This window comes from Dendrobium catenatum, unplaced genomic scaffold (genome assembly GCF_001605985.2).
Source record: "Dendrobium catenatum unplaced genomic scaffold, ASM160598v2 fragScaff_scaffold_989, whole genome shotgun sequence".
NCBI lineage: Eukaryota > Viridiplantae > Streptophyta > Magnoliopsida > Asparagales > Orchidaceae > Dendrobium > Dendrobium catenatum.
The window spans coordinates 361,478-379,740 of NW_021319451.1; the positions used below are offsets into that span (position 1 = coordinate 361,478).

General features: G+C 35.8%; 1 protein-coding gene across 1 annotated transcript in view; it reads left to right on the forward strand.

The window, feature by feature from the left end:
* LOC110096620 (sister chromatid cohesion protein PDS5 homolog A-B) overlaps nt 1–18,263 on the forward strand; it is a 184,686-nt gene that overhangs the window by 95,428 nt on the left and 70,995 nt on the right. The window contains exon 16 of the mRNA XM_028697710.1: nt 12,515–12,651. Coding sequence (XP_028553543.1) covers nt 12,515–12,651 — 137 coding nt within the window. The remainder of the gene's footprint in view (nt 1–12,514; nt 12,652–18,263) is intronic.

The window sequence follows — 18,263 nt, forward strand, 5'->3', positions numbered from 1 at the left end:
TTTCTTTGAGCACAACTTGTTTTATGATCAATGATTCTTTTGTTAAAATTTCCCAAAGTATGTTAAAGTTTTCTCTCATTGATTTTATGTTTAATTGAATTTCCATTCTCGCCTATTGAGTGTAAGACTCACCCTAGTTGTGGGAATACTTTTCAGGAGGAGCTAGGAAGGGGTAAATGGCCAATCAACCACCGCGAACTTACCGTCGTAGGGAGACGACGGGCGGCAGGTTCTTTTGTGTTTTGGTGTTTTGTAGTGAAGGATTAGAAATAGAATGAGAAAAGAAAAAAGTTTATACATGTGGATCCTTTTATATCTTTTGTAATCTGAAAGGCTAAACACTTATGATTGGTGATCTTGGAAAGAAGAAGTTTATGTTTGAAAATCTTAGTGGCTTTTTCTTGATATTGATGCTTTATTTTGGAATTATATTAATTGTCACGAAATGTCCCTTTTAGTTTCTTCATGTCCGATCTCTGTTCCCGCCTCGCACTTGCGAGCTAACCGGGCCGGTTCGTGACACAGGTGAACCTCGACTCCTTGTGAATCGTCAGCACCTATAAGATTAGGGGATCATAAAGGTAATTGAAAAGGGGGAGAAGTTCACCTTAGTCCAAGTCCGAAAACAAGTAGTCCAGATGTTGAAGAAGTTCGGCGTTGTTTCCTTGAAGGTTCAAATTAGAGAGAAAGAAGTTTCTCTAGTGTTGAAGTGTTGAACACGCTAGTTGGTACTTCCCTTGAAGGCTCCTATTGAAAGAGAGGAGTTTATCTCAGAAACCCCCAAGGAAGAAAGGAGTATAAGTGGCCGGCCATGGGGGATAGAGATTAGGGAAGTTGGGTTCAGATTTTTGTGAAGGGATTTAATTCAAATCCTTCATTAGTTATTCTCCTTGATTGAAAAGAATTAATGAAGGGGAAGAGAGAGAGGGGCGGCAGGTAAGAGAGAGGGAGGAAATTAATTTAATTCCAAATGGGGGAGATCCTCTTTTAGAAAGATTTTGAATAGATTGGGAGCATGGAGATTTCGGCCAAGAGGGAATAAAGAGGACTTGAATTATTTCCAAAGTGGTAGCTTGAGTTTTGGAAATAATTCCAAAAGGAATTTAATGGGGCCGGCGGCATAGGGGAATAGAGGGAGGAATTATGGGAGCTTTTAATGCCTTCTTGATTTAAGGAATCAAATTTGGGAAGAAAGATTTCTTCCTATCTTAATTCAAAATTCAAATATGAAGGGATTTAGAAGCGTTCCTAAAATAGGATTTATATTTTAGGAAATAATTTGAAATTCAAATAAATTTGAATTTTGTAATTATTTGTGTTCCCTAAAATATGAAGAATTAATTAAGGAAAGGTGTAATAGCAATTAGTGATGGAGGGGAAGGCAAAGGGGAGTGGCCGGCGTTTGGAATGGCGTTCGGGTGAGTGTGGATGTAAGGTGGCCAGCGGCTTAAGGAGATGGGATTAATGCCTAGGCCGGCGGCTAGTTGGCGTGGGATTAGGTGTCCGTTGGTGATGAGAGGTTTAGAAGGTGGAGATGAGATGATGAAAGGAAAGGGAAAAAGATAGAGTAATGAACCACGAACCTGAACGTCTCCAAGGTTGGTGGGTGATCCGAATTTCCTCTCCTAGGGATCTCCCTCTCTCTCCAAGCACTCTCAAGATCTCCCAGGAACTCAAGCAATAGCATAAAATAGCCTCGTACATAAGACTAAAATTAAGAAAGACGACAATGCCCTCAGGGCTTACATAACACCTCCCTAAAGTAAGGGGTAAAGACGGGAAAACAACTACAATATAAATAATAAAAGACAAATACATGAAATGACTCAAAGCTACATCGCCTCGATCGTGGATGTAGGTCAACAGCCATGCGTCTGATACATTGTCCATGCTCTGATGTCCCCATGATTTACTTTTTTTTTTTCATTTCCATTACCATCCATATTTTTTTTCCTTTATGCGTGCACTGATTTGTTGCTTCCCCAGCCAGTACCATACGGGGGTGAACTCCTATAAATTTTGCATGCATATCATTTTCCTTGTTATAATTATTACATATGTTTTATTTTCATACATATAGATATATAACTTTTACCTTTCCTTTTTGTTTTCCATTTGATCAGTATTTATATATTGACATATGACAATTTTACATATACATATCTATAAATTTAATGCATTTCACTTCAATAAAACTTTCAAACATTTACAACAAATGAAATTTATCAGAAGACTATAATATCACGAGATATGTATACCCTCAACATTTGTGATTTATATTAATAATCACATATTTAAAAGACTGTATGCATAAAATAACATAAGTTTCCCACTTTGATTCTTTCAAAACTTCGATCCTTGGTACAACCTAAGGAAAACACACAATCATGTAAATTTTTCTATATTTACCTTTCATAAATTTTGCATAAATATGTATTTAATTATTTCTTATCTTAAACCTCAAGTTTTCTTCCTTGTTAAATCCTTGTTTAATCAAACTCCTACACTTGCTTTCTTTTCTTCTAAAATTCCGAAAATTAAGCAATACATATTTTTTGAAAATATGCTTTAATAATAAATCTAAGAAAAAATATATAATAGGAATTTTACTTACAATAAGGAGATTTTTCAAATCCCAAAATCTTTCTTCTTTCCATCCCAAAACTCTTTCCCCTCGCTTCCAAATCGCTTTATCTTCCTTTCAGAAAAAAAATGTCATTTACTTTAGGTAAAACAAAACATGAGAATTTATACAAAATTAGAAGGAAGAAATTCAATAACCTGTTCTTTTTCTCCCCGGTTATTTCTCTCGTTTGATGAAAGTTCTCCCAATTTAGCACTTCCTTAGAGATAGGAATGAAAAGGAATGGTTAATTCATATCCTTGAAAGAAATCATTTGCTAAAATTTGAAAACGGAACTCACCTTGCTCTCGCACGAAGCCCTCGACTGTCCGCCCCCCTCTGTTTTGTGAAAATGGAACAATATCGACCCCTGTTGGGGTCGTGTCTTTAATTAGAAGGCTGGCTGGTTCGGTTGAACCGCCCAGCAAAAACTTGATATTACAGATTTGTGGATGGGCATGCTATTAGTGTGATTATCATCTAAAATCTCAAAATTTACACTTATGCTTCTTCTCTCTTATTTTTTTCCTTTTTTTTATCTCTTCCTCTTCTTCTTCTCTTCTTGTTTTTATGATTTTCCTTCACTTCAGTTTTTTACATTTTTCCTCCTCTGTTTCAGCCTACCCAAAGTTTATTTTTTTTTTTAATAGTTTTGCCTCCAGCTCTCTATTACAAGAAGAATGGGGGTAAGGATTGATAAGGATAAGTAATCTTAAGCTATTAGATAAGGTTTATATAAGTAAACATACATGTATGTATGTATGTATGTATATATATATATAATTTATCAACATTATAAAATCTTAAATTATCACAGCAGTTTGTCTGTGCGTAATTGGAGAAAACAGTCTCCAATTGTTGCTACATGACCGTAGTTAGGTGAATAATATTATTAAATGCTTCATACTTGTATACTATTATATACTTTTTTATATGAAAAGAATTGAAATGAAATGTGGAATTTTATAAAAACTCTATTGATCAATTTAGGGATATGCAAAATGAGGTATAATTCTCAGGAGAAAATTTAAATATTGCTGTTTTTATATTTTGGTGTATTACACTGTCTCTTCGACCCATGATTAAGAAGAAATTCAAATATTTACCATGTTGCTTTTGATCTCCGTCAAATAAAGCCTAATTTGTTTATTATGAGCATGACACCTTAGTCTTAATTTTTTTTTTCACTTTCTATGCCATGTCTCGAGATGAAACCCCTCCTAATAGAACATAAGGTGTAACAAAGATAGGTACAATTCAACTGATGGAAACAGCTATTAAGAACTATTCTTGAACTTTACTCACCAAAATCAAGTGATTAACTCAATCACCTAAACTACTCAGACATATAGTTATCATATAATTCATAACTTTTGAATTATGTGATGGAATTCTAAAATATTTTTTTTATTTGTCTACAGAGCTTCAAACAAATATTAGAGTTTATATTCATAACAATAAACTTAATCATTGTCACGACCCGGCCCGGTTAGCTCGTAGATACGAGGCGGGAACGAGATCGGACATGTAATATAATTTAACTATAACAATCTCTACAAAATAAAATATAAAAAGAGAAACCCTAAATTTCATATTTATGTTTTTCTTGAGAAACCTTAACATGTAGGGTATAAAATAGTTTATCCAAACAAACCCTAAAAGTTTTCTAAAGAAATCTCAAAGAAAATCAAGTTTTCTCAAAACCCTAGAAACTTTCTCTTCAAAAAAAACTTGAGAAAACCCTAAGGAAAACTATGAGAAATGGTTCATAAGAACTCACCTTAGCCTTCTCTAAATCTCCCCTACAATTTCCAGGAAACTTTAAAGGAAATGTTAAATGTCCATGCATTATAGGTATTATGCTAGTCAAATATACTGGTTTCAGCGGAGTTCACTAATTCACCATAACATAAATTTACTTATTATATTTATTTCTTAATATAGAATATTATTTCTTTGTATTATAATATATCATGTAGAGACGTCTAGGTTCATTGACCGTCCTAAGAGAGCTGATTGTATTAAACCTACACCATATATCATAGGTCCAAAATCTTGCCCGAAAGTTTCGTTATAAAGTTCAACAGAACACAGGTGTAATATCTCATTATTGCCGTTGAACTACTTGAGGAAACTTTTATTTCATAAGGGCTCACTTTTGTTGCCCCACCTATATAAGTTATTATAGACATATCATTGCCAACCAATACTATATTATGTAACCTTTCTTAATCTCTTTTTATTTCAATTATTGAACATTTAAATACATATATTTTTCATCATTAACATATTAATCAACTCCATTCATCAATATGGGCACTACTTTTTAAGATATACTTTTTTTATAACGGGCACTACTTTTTAAAATGCATTTTTTATAACTTGTTAATTGACTCGTAATATTTCAAGTAGGTGCATGCATATTTCAAAACTAATATAAGATCATTTCATCATGAATGATATGATATAATTATGCACTTTGCAGCATGAAAATAGGTTAGTGTCGATAAATTTTACCCTTATTATGTCTTCATTTGGTGAATAAGACATGAAACCTCTTTTAAATTCCAAAATGCTCTCAAGATGGTTTATCCTTATTATGTTGTCTCCCAAAATGCTCTCATCAGAATCAGGAGGATATAGTGAATTTTAATATTTATATGTTCACCAATTGAAGAAAGAACTTCCGAAGCAAGAGGGTCAATATCCATTTTCTTTAAAAGAGGTGTAGAAGATGAAATTGAAGGATTAGTGATGCAGGACTAAGGGATGCGATGATGATAATTAAAGAAATTGCACACTTCGTTGTTGAAAACAATATTAGGAAGTAACTTTAAGCGATTAAAACGAAGAAGTAAAACAAAAGTGGGGTGATATCAATTTAGGCCAAGCTATCGCATCAAGTTAGGATCTCAAACAATCAATAGTTCAAAACATAGCGTACGAAGGGGTTATCAACAAGATATTCTTAGATTAACAACGTGATAAGTCACTATGAGAAATTCCACTCATTCAACTCTCTAAGATTACTAGGTTTTAGCGGAGATCAATTAACAAGCTCTATACGAATCCATTAAGCCACGAAGTAGGGTAACTAAGAAAGTAAGAGACTAGGGAAAGAGTTCACCAAGATCAAGTAGTATGCAGATTTGGGGCTTCACATCAGCAATCTCTTGAGTCCACAAAGTCTGGACAGCAACCTGGGTTGACTAGGGAATGCTTGGCAGTGGTTAGAGCCTTCTGGATAGGAGTTGCGGTGCAGGGAAACCTGCAGAAATTTGTAGACAGCAATCTGGCCTTTTTGGATCAGCAATTTGGCATCAGCAATTTGGCAAGGTAGTGGGGCTGGATTCTCAGGAAAAGATATCTCGAACCTCTGGATGGAAAACAAGGATTCGGTGGGCAGCTGTCTGGAAAGAAAGAACGGCTAGCTGGAGGAAAATCTGGTGTCTAAATTTCAGATTTGGTTTGGGAAGAGAGGAAATATTTGAAGTTTGGAAATTCCTTTTTTTGGGGAATTGATGGGACGACAATCATTGAAAGGGAGAGGTGTGATTGAGGCCTTAATGGGAAAGGCAAGGAAAGGGGGGCAACGGCTGATGTGCAGAGGGGATTGGGGAAAGTGGATTGTAAGGTTGCCATATTCAGGTCCACAAATTAAGGAGAAGGAAATAAATCAAATTCAATTTGAATTTGATTTTGGCTTGATTTAAGGAACCTTTCTAAAATAGATTTATAAATTAGAAAGGATTTCAAATTTCAAATGGATAGAGAAGTTGGAATTGTTGCTCTCCAAGTTGGGAATTTATGTAATTGGCAGGTGATGATGGCGGAATTTGAATTGTGGAGGGAAGGCAATTAGGCTTCGGATGGTTGGCGGCTAGAGTTTGTCTTTTTTTGATCGGCGGCTATTGGGTGGGGCTTTGGGTAAGCGGGTTGGTGGTTGTAGTGGGGGAAGGAGGGTGGTGGCTTGAGGTTGTGGTGGTGGGAGATGTGGCCGGCAAAAAGGTGGGGTGACTAGGAAATTTGGCGGTTAGGAGGAAAAGAGATTGAAAGAAAAGAACGATGTGGGTGATCCAATTTCCCTTCCTAGGGATTTCTCCAAAGCTCTCTCCAAGAACTCTCAATTCTCTCAAACACACAAGTGCAAGAAATTTTTTTCATAATATTCATTTATTACCCTTTAAGGAGAAGAGGGAGGCGTTAAATAGCCAAATATAAGAAGGGAAATAACAAAGACAATATTGACCCTAGGGCATACATAAGACAAATCCCTCAAGTGAGGGTAGAAAGGGAAAAAGAATAATAACAAATCAAATACATAAAATAGATCAAAATAAATAGGCAATATTGTAGCCGTAGATCTCTCATGTCCTCAGCATTCTCCCCGGGTGGGAGAAAACTCGACTTCGTCGAGTGGGTGTCTTGAGAACTCTTGTGCTTCTGGGTTGATCCGCTGTAGCTCCTTGCACTATGACCATGTATCCTCTGACTCTGATTTACCTTTCCACCTAATCAAATACCTTTTTCGTTCACCCTTTTTTGTGGAAATAATATCATCATTTAGAATCATGTCAACCTTTTCCGCTATAGGTATTTTGGAAACATTTGGGAGTGGAGGTAGGCTTGGGTTCTCACAAGTTGGGGTCACACAAGGCTCAATTTGGATTGGATTTGGTGGGTTAAGCTCTGGACCCTCATAGGCTACTAAATCTTCTATGTTAAAAGAGGGATTAATGTTGAAATCTGTAGGTAAATCCACCACATATGCATTGTCATTGATTTTATTGACTATTTTAAAGGGACCCGCACTATTAGAATGCAACTTCTTAATTGTTCCTTGTGAGAACTATTCCGGAGGAATCCACACAATCACTGAATCACCAACCTAAAAAGCTTTAAATCTTCATTTTAAATCAGCATGAAGTTTATAACTAATATTGCTTTATTCAATTCGGCATGCAATGTCTTTGTTTAGTTCATGCAAATGCGATGCAAATTATGATGCAGATTCATAAATCCTATACCTAAAACATATGGATATAAGGTCTAGTAACTGTCTAGGTTTGAACCCATAAACAATTTTAAAAGGACTCAAACCAATTGTACAGGTCACCGAATCAAGGTATACGAGTCCAACTGTGAGGCGTTTGGGTATGGAGGCTCCAGGGGCTAGAATTAGAACATATTAAATGCCTCTAATCGGGGTTAATGGATTGGGAAGATCATCAGGTAAGACCTCAATAAGTCTTCTATGCATGGGCTGACTCTCCTGAGGGACAGATTCGTATGACTCAGTGGGAGCCTCACGATCAACTAAGGTGTGTAAAGGTGTTCTCTTGGTTATGGAGGCTATTAGGTTCAGTATCTTCTTAGCTTTAACGGGGTTGGATTCAGGATCAAGCGTAACCCGAGGCTGTGATGGCAAAAGTTTGATCTTTTTGCCCTTATGTTCAAACACGCAGGTGTTTGAACGACTATAAATGTGGACATCGTTGTCAAAGAGCTAGGGACGGCCCAAAAAGAATTGTCCAACATTCATAATCAACACATCACACCAAACATTCTCCTTATAGCCAACGACGGAGATGGGTATGATGCTTCGTTCCTTTACCTCCAAGGCAGTGGTGTAAACCCAAGCTACCTTATAGGGGTTGGGGTGGGGAATTATAGACAAGTCAAGCTTAGACACCATGCTGGAGGAGACAACATTGATGTAGCTGCCACTATCCACTACGACCTTACAGTTCTTATCATTGATTTTGGTGTAGGCGTGAAATATCGTAGTCCTATGCCAGTCGTCGGTGGTAACGGGCTGTGACAGTGCACATCTCACCACGCAAGTGGGAGAAGTGTCAATTTTCTGAATGTACTGAATGACAGCAGTGTCGTCATCCTCCTCAAAGAATTCACCATAGTCGTCTACGTGGTGAATCTGATTGACTTCGGGCTCGAATTTCTCCTCAATGATCCCTTCGATAATCGTGACATTATAGGGACTAGAGCACTAAGAGGCAATATGCCCATACCCCTGACATCTAAAACACTTGGTCCCGGGATTGGACCGAGGGGTATTCGGAGTGGGACGTTTACTTCTAACATCAGGACGGGGAGTGAAGGGACCAGGCGAGGGTCAGGCAGTGCTCCCTGGGGTCGGTTGGGCTGTGGGGGTGTGAGGGGTGGAACTACTAGAAGGTCTGTAGGAAGGCCTAGAGACGTGGTGTCGATTATGGTGTTGGGAACGGGTCTCCTCTAAATCAAGTACTAGGCTGTAGGCATTCTCCAGGGTAGTGTCGTTCTGGGCAAACAACTCGTTGCGAAGATCCTCTCGCAACCCGGTACGAAACATCGACAAGATCTGCGCATGGCTGGTAGAGGTCTCCCATTTGCGTCGAATCAGGTAGTCATTGAAGGACGCGATGTATTCCTTGACTGGTTTGTTGCCTTGAGTCAGCCTATTCCATCTATCCAACAACCTAGGGAAGTACGAGGGGGCAAGTACTTCTTAAGTTCGCGTTTCATAGATGGCTAATCAGTGATTGGGTAATCATTCCTGGCTTCCATAAGGCTCTCTAAGTTTGCCCAAAACTGGCTCGCCCTGCCCGTGAGTTTCATCTCAGCAAAACTAACCTTCCTAGCCTCGGAGATATTATACCACTTAAATAAATTGTCCATACCTTTGACCCAGTCCAGGAAGAGCTGGGGATCGAGTTTGCCATCGAAGGTAAGAGCATCAACTTTAATGTTTTTCATTAGGGGCATGTCAGAGTCGTGGTGTGGGTTGTCTAAACTGCGGAGCTCGATGATTGGCACGACGTTGCCTCTCATCTTGATAGGTTTCATCTGCATACATAGACGGAGGTCTACATGGGGTGTAAAGGGGTGGATGTTCACTAGATTTTCCAAGCGTGTCAAAGCGTTCGGTGGTGTCCCTACGAAGTTTAGCTAGGTCGACTTGATTCTCTTTGAGTTGTTGGCTAATGTTGTTCATTTGGCCTACAAACAAGTCTAAAGTCCGGCTAAGTTCTTCCGGGTCCATAACTAGACACTAGGGGACACTAGGGGAAGAATCTAGAAGGAGGACAGCACCTAAAAGTGATGGCAGACTCTCTAGAATGACACAAAATGATGCAGAAAATGTTTGGACAGCACACTACAACAAGGTGTTAAATAATCTAGGTATCTAGGGAAGTTGTGCTATAGTGGGTAGCACCTAGATACTCAAGAAACAACCTTAAAACTCCCCAAATGGGTGCAGGAATTTTCTGGACAGCAAACACAACAAAGATCTAAAAAGATTTAAATGATGATACACATGCAAAATTAAATAAGCCTGATCAAATAAAAGCCTAGGATGATGTGTAGCATTAAAATCATAAGCTAACCAATGCTCTGATACTAGATGATGCAAGACTAGGTGATGCGATGATGATAATTAAAGAAATTGCACGCTTCGTTGTTGAAAACAATATTAGGAAGTAACTTTAAGCGATTAAAATGAAGAAGTAAAACAAAAGTGGTGATATCAATTTAGGCATAGCTACACGCATCAAGTTAGGATCTCAAACAATCAATAGTTCAAAACATAGCGTACGGAGGGGTTATCAACAAGATATTCCTAGATTAACAATGAGACAAGTCACTATGAGAAATTCCACTCATTCAACTCTCTAAGATTACTAGGTTTTAGCGGAGATCAATTAACAAGCTCTATACGAATCCATTAAGCCACGAAGTAGGGTTACTAAGAAAGTAAGAGACTAGGGAAAGAGTTCACCAAGATCAAGTAGTATGCAGATTTGGGGCTTCACATCAGCAATCTCTTGAGTCCACAAAGTCTGAACTGCAACCTGGGTTGACTAGGGAATGCTGGGCAATGGTTAGAGCCTTCCGGATAGGAGTTGCGGTGCAGGGAAGCCTGCAGAAATTTTTAAACAGCAATCTGGCCTTTCTGGATTAGCAATTTGGCAAGGTAGTGGGGCTGGATTCTCAAGAAAAGATCTGTCGAACCTCTGAATGGAAAACACAGATTCGGTGGGCGGCTGTCTGGAAAGAAAGAATGGCCAGCTGGAGGAAAATCTGGTGTTTAAATTTCAAATTTGGTATGGGAATGGAGGGAATATTTGAAGTTTGGAAATTCCTTATTTTGGGGAATTGATGGGACAACATGCATTAAAAGGGAGAGGTGTTATTGAGGCCTTAATGGGAAAGGTAAGGAAAAGGGGGTAGCGTCTTGATGAGGTGGAGGGGAATGGGGAAAGTGGATTGAAAGGTTGCCATATTCAAGTCCACAAATTAAGGAGAAGGAAATAAATAAAATTCAATTTGAATTTGATTTTGGCTTGATTTAAGGAACCTTCCTAAAATAGATTTATAAATTAGGAAAGATTTCAAATTTCAAATGCATTGGGAAGTTGGAATTGATGCATTCCAAGTTGGGAATTTATGTAATTGGCATAGGACAATTTGAATTGTGGAGGGAAGGGAATTAGGGTTCAGATGGTTGGCGGCTAGAGTTTGACTTTTTTTGACCGGCGGCTATGGGGTGGGGCTTTGGGTAAGCGGGTTGGTGGTCATAGTTGGGGAAGGATGGTGGTGGCTTGAGGTGGTGGTGATGGGAGATGTGGCTTGCGTAGGAAATCTAGCGGCTAGGAGGAAAAAGAGATTGAAAGAAAAGAACAATAATACAAACCACGAACCCGGCCGTCACCATAGTTGGTGGGTGATCCGTTTTCCCTCCCTATGGATTTCTCCAAAACTCTCTCCAAGAGCTCTCAACTCTCTCAAACACACAAGTGCAAGAAATTTTTTTCTTAATATTCATTCATTACCCTCTAAGGAGCAGTGGGAGGCTTTAAATAGCTAAATACAAGAAGGGAAATAATAAAGACACTATTGCCCCTAGAGCATGCATAAGACAAAGCCCTCAAGTGAGGATAGAAAGGGAAAAAGAACAATAACAAATCAAATACATAATATAGATCAAAATTAATAAGCACGATCGTAGCCGTAGATCTCTGATGTCCTCATAAATTAGCAAGGGAAGGCACAATATGTGCATTTTCCAAAGGATCAATTAGTCCTAGATTTTGAGTGCCCACCTTAATTGATGAAGAAGCAATAATTGTTTAAGGAATTTGATCATTTGAATGTGCTTCTTCAGCTTTAGCATTTGATTTTGTTAGATTCAAATGAGTCTTGAAGCAATCCATTAAATGTGTCAATCTTACAAAATGAAAGTAAGAAATGTCTTTAAATTCCACACCTCCTTTATGAAGTGGAGAGATATCACCCATTATCACTTTTTTAAGCTTTAAATTCTATTCTACATGAAATTTCATGAAGAATTAAAACCTAAAAGCTCTCCCAGATTTCTCCGAAACCTAATTATTTTTCTCAATAAAGAGAACTACCTTTACCCTTTTCTTTTTCCAAGTCGATTTCTCTTGCTACCTCTTTCTCTCTCTCTCGCTCCTCAAAATCAGGGCTAAAAAAATTTTAAATTTTAATTCTACAGTGTTTCTTTCCTGTCACTAGTCTTCCGTACTTTTTGAGAAGATTGTGTTTGATAAAATTCTCACCATGTTTTCTTAATTGAAATACCATATTAAATATCCGGGCACTTGTTTTTAACCTAGTATAAGGTGAATAAATCTTATTCTTTTTTTTTTTTGAACTCCTGGTATCTAATGGCACTTGATGTTTGGTGAGATTCACATGTAGTGTTTTTCCCCCTTCATTCTTGCATATCGTAGCAGTGTTTTGGTAGGAATGTCAATTATTCCTAAATTTTCTTGGTTCTACATCCTTTTTTTTCCTTAAGTTGATCATCATTGCTAGTGTAATTTTTTTATTAAAACTAATAGTTTGATCACTGCATTGTTTCTTAAGATTTATGGCTTGAAGACGCTGTTCAAAAGTTTCTTATCAAACGAAGGTTCTGAATTAAGCCAGCATATTAAAGAAACTTTGACCATCTTGGAAAACACAGTTCAAGGGGAAGGCATTATTTATTATAACATCTCAGGGTATGTTAATGCTTCTTAGTTTGGAATGACTTATTAGTTGTTCCTTTATTTATCTTGCATATCATCAATATACAGTTGTATTTTTTTTTTCTTGATTCCTTGTTCCACTTTTTTTCTTTTTGATAATCATGTTATTTATTGGTGTCGAAGAACCTGATAGTTTTTCTCTCTTTTTATATAGGTCTATGCTTAGTTTAGCATTATATGAAATGGCCTCAAAAACCTCTAGGCTCCGTCTTCACTTGACAAAATAAGGAAATTTGATTTTGTTTTTAATTAATGGTTAACATTAGCAAGATTTTGCACACTCAACAAAATTTTCGAGTATGATAAGAATACTTCCTTCATTCTTTACCAGGAATTGAAAGTTAGAGAGCCTTACTCTTTGAGTGGCTGTTGGGACCCTAGCTTCAAGTATCAGTGCCCTTGTGTTGAGGATTGTGTTCAGATCAACAGGTTAGGGGCATGGATTCTTGTAACGTGAATGTTGATGGTGAGGGACCTCTCGTTAGTGGTAGTTTCAAGTGTGGAGTGATCTAATAGGTTATTGGGCTATCCTAACCTAAGCAAGAATGGATTCAGCACGGAATTATGTTTGAGAGTTTCTTTTTAGATTTAGGCAAGAGTGTTAGTGATGAGGACATCGAAGATCAACGGCTACGATCGTGTCTATTTATTTTCATGTATTTTATTTGTTATTTGTACTTTTTCATTTCTACCCTCACTTGAGGGCTTTGTTTTATGTTTGCCCTAGGGGAAGTATCACATCAGTTAGGCTGATATTAGTGAGAGTTTTTTTCTTCAAGACACTAGCTTTATGCGTCAATTGAGTGAGGCTGAACAGTAAATGTGTAGGTCTCTCGCTTGATTGTACTCTTTATTTCCCGTTCGACTTACCTTTGTCTCTATGTCTGCCGGAATTTTCTTGTTGGTTCAATTGAATCGACGCTAGCTGGTTCGAGCTTTTATCTTTAAGACTGTCTTTTACTGTTTTTCTCAACTCCCATTGGTTGTTCTTCCTTTGACTTTTTTTTTTTTTTTTGACTATTGTGTTCTCATACTTGTTTTGTGATCATCTGTTAAGGGATCCAGGGATCAACTGGTAGTTGCGGTTGTATAGGATGCCCTTTATGGTGATGTTTTTTGTGTTTCTAACAGTTGGACTTTGATTCTCCTGATTAATTAAAGAGTTTGATCAATTTCCCTTGATTGCATACAGGAGAAAATTTGTGGATGAACTTTCTATTGGTGCCTGTTTCGTAAGGCTCATAATGAAGAGAGTTTTGAGGGATATTGTTGCCGTGTCGCTGGAAGAATTAAAATAATTCTGTAGTTTTTTTAGTCTGTTTTACTTCTAAATTCATCCGTTTTGTTGTTTTGTCTGTCATCTAGTTTTGGTTTTGAACCATTTGATTATTTCTATTGCTGTTGTGAGCTGGTCGTTATTTCTGGCTTTATCTGATTTAACTGACCGGATTAATAATTGATGATTAGCATCCTTAAGCATATATGGATATAGGTTGATATCAAGATGCATAAATTTTTTCTGTCTGCCATGTTCTTAGTGGTGGCTTTGTTCCTGGCTGGTCCCATGTAGCTTTCTCACGAGGATATATTCATTTTCATATCTTGATTGCTTGCATTATTTCGTTTGACCTAATGTATCAGCTTGAAACTTTATATTCATTTCGTGCATTCTGCTTTATAATTCAGAATCTTTTCTCTAAGTGTATTTTCTGTTAGCTACTTGGCTATATGTTCCCCGTAATGCTCCCAATGGAATTTCACTAAAAATATGCATTTATGATGATTTTTTTTTTGCTGGATAAGTCAATGTTTCATTGGAATAGTTCTGGTTCTAGATCCTACAATATTAATATCACCCTATGGAAGTGCACAATTTAGGAGCTGGACAATGCCTTAATTTATGCATTATTATGGAATGTGTTGGATTAATGTTGTCATCCTCAACGGATTGAGATATTTTGTGATTGAGCATGACAAAGAAATAATATGTTATCCCAAAAGACAATTATTTTTTTGCTGGTGGATGATGAATGAATTTTGATGGATTTGGAAGTCTCATACAACTTGGCGTTGCTTGGTTTTGCATTCATACAACCACCGCTATCATAGGTATGAAGGAGATTAAAAATTGGATCTCTTTGAATTTGCTTTTTTGAAAAAGTTGATGTAGAAAAAGTTGATTTCTTTTTTTGAAAGTGATTTTTTAAAATTCATTTTGAAAGACATTTTACTTGTATTGTCATCACTTAACCCAAGAATGAAGTCGAGAAGCTTCTAGTATAGAAATTAATTTTATAAATTTTTAGCCTAATATGACTAAATAAAACTAGTTTAGATGAAAAAAGGCATTGTCCACAGTGGCGTTGCTAGAAAATCTATTGAATAAATTTTATCATCTTCAACAGATTGAGATATTTTATCATCGAGCACGACAAAGAAAATAACATATTATCAATGATGAGAAAATTATTATTTTGCTATGGACATAAAACATATATATATATATATATATATATATACATATTATCCAAAAAGTGGTACAAACCAGCATTTGAATACCTGAGTAAAATCATCCAACTTAATCTGAATGCTAAGCACTCCAAATTTATCCTGATGGTGACTGCTCCGCCACTTTTCAACCTCACCATCCAGTATAAAAGTTGCCAATGAAAGTTTTCTCTCTTCAAGATATAACATTCATTCTAAAATCTTCTCAATCCTTAGCAACATATTCTCTGTCTTAATTGGTCCCTTTACTCCCTTAAATAGCGGTGGTTTCATATCTTGAAAAAGATTTAAATATTTATCCATGATCATACTACTGTCACTGCTAATTCTTGATGGTTGATTCCTTGAGTCCTGAAACAACAGAGTCATTGCTGTCATCATTTGTGTCCGTGCATCTAGGTTAACAACAATATTAGACATTGCTCGTTCTGCATCTTCTTCAGGATCATTCTGTCCCCTGAAATACAATTAAAATTTCTTAGAAATTCGTAATTTATTATCAATTCGACTTCAATAATCAACGTAATGGCTCTTTCAATATGTTTCATATCCTAATTGTGTTATGATACCACTTTTGTCACGATCCGGCCCGGAGACTCGAATTAATGTGGCGGGAACAAGCAGTTAGACGATAATACATTCTTTCCATAATTGTACATAACGGTAATGATTAGTATTCCTCAAACACTGAGGAGTCACTAACACTACTTGTACATTGAATATACTTTAATAATAAACACATTTTACCTACTTTCATTTCAATTTTCTTATATATATATATGCATGGGCTTTCTTATATATATATATATATATATATATATGTATATATATATATATATATATATATATATGTATGTATGTATGTATGTATGTATGTATATATATATATCATAATAATCATATAAATCCTTACCATCAATTTTTGATTGTCACATATACATTTGAATCAACATTATTTTGCATGAACAAATATATAAACGATTACATTTTGAATTTAGATAAAATAATATAATAAAATTTTCATAAATATCTGTAATTACTGACTTTAATTATTTTTTTTTACTTTAATTCTATTCAAATAATTGGCCCCTTAATGCAACCAAAAATTACACATCCAATTACATAACTATTTTCATTTTTAATTTTCATTAAAAATTTCCCAAATACAAACTTACCTCAAATCACTTATTATTTTATTAATTAAATAAATTCAAAATAATAAATTTGAATGTAAATAATAATTAGATTACTTAACTTTTTCTACGTTGCCAGAAAATGGAAGAACTTCAAATTCTACATTCTCTTTTTCTCTTCTTCATTAAATTTTTAACTTTTTTAATTTATGAAAATTAACCTACTCTTGAATTTACATCAATCGACGATAAATTTCTAAAACTTGAACATAAATAAATCTTAAATTAAATGTAATTATATTCCAAAACCTTGTTGACATTCTTTCAATTTCTCTCCTTTCCTTCTCAAATTTCTTCCTATACATTCAAGTTAAATGTCAACTGTTCCTTTTGTTTTAATCCTGGGATAAATGACAAAATAAAAATTAATACAAATAAATAGACTTAATTCCTTTCTCCTTCCTTTCCGCTCAATCCTCTTGACTGAACTTCTAACTTTCGTTTTCTGCCACGAGTGTGTGAAAAGAAGGTTATTTCTCTTAAGGATTCACTACCTTTCACGTTCGATCACAAGACTCCACTCGACAGAGCGATTCGAGCCATCAAGGAGGCTTCCCGCACGTACGCAAGATTTCTAATTAGGGTTGGCCTGTTCAACTGAATCGGTGTAACCGGCCTTTACAAAGTAGGTGGGGATAAGATAGGGAAATAAATAGAGAAGATTTAGGCTAGGAAAATCTTAAATTATCGTAATCGAGAATACAATTTAACCATTCTAAAAGAAATCTATTGTTCTTTAAAGGTCTAGAGTTCTTCTCAATATTCCTTGTTACCCCGTATTTATTGGAATTTGAGGGCACAAGATAGGCTGAATGGGAGAGACAGGTTGTGCTTTGGACTAATGCTTGTACATGACTACATGCTAGTCTAAGAGGCATGCCTCTTGATAAGTCCTTTGAAGGATGCTTTAACATCGGCTCATTCCACACATTGAAATGGTAAATCATGCATAACTAAACATGCAATAAATAAGCTACAAAATTTTTTATTATTTTCAATCATGGAAATAGATGTGCTGGTGTTACCTTGAAGAGTAAGTTGACCAATATCATGAGAGTTCCTTTTCTTATAGTTTTGCATGTGACATCTCCTATTTCTTATACCATTTTTACTATCACATAAGTATCTTGCCTCACATTTCTTACATTTGCAACGTTGTTTTTCATCCTTTGCAAGTGGCAATATTTCAGTATGTCCCCAGACACTAGAAGTCAACCTCCTTTTCTTTTTTTGAGCTTTTTCCTCATCTTTTAATGTGTTAACATCGTTAAACTCATCCCTATCAAATTCCATTTCATTATCAGTAGGAACGTGCTCATGATGCTCAGAAAGATTACTCGCAACAAGTATATTAGAATCCTCTATCTAAACATAAAATTGTACATTTTCAAAAAACAAGATATGTCAACATCAAGCAAGAAATTTCATCTCAGTTACAAGAATGAATGAATGAGTTTAATCTATTGCAAATGAAAAAAAATAAGAGGCATTGGTAATAGAATATGTGAATAAATTAAAATAAAAAAAGTTTTTATATATCAACATATTCATCTCTGTAAATATTGCAAAATTTCATCCCATTCTCCATAACACTACATAATATTAGAGGCAATTTGACTTTCATAACTAAAAAAACTGTATTATATACAAGCACATCTTTAATTTTTTTACTACATGACTCTAACATTTCATAATTTTCATTCATATCCCTTTGCACATAATACACAATTTCATATCCCATTGCATAACTCCACATTTTTGCAACATAAAAGTTTATAACATTTTTTACTAGTGGTAGTAGTGAAACTTCAAAGGATAAATTGATGTCTCTGATTGCAGAAAGAAGACAAATTAATAGGCAAAAAATGCTAAAGTTGTTGCCTG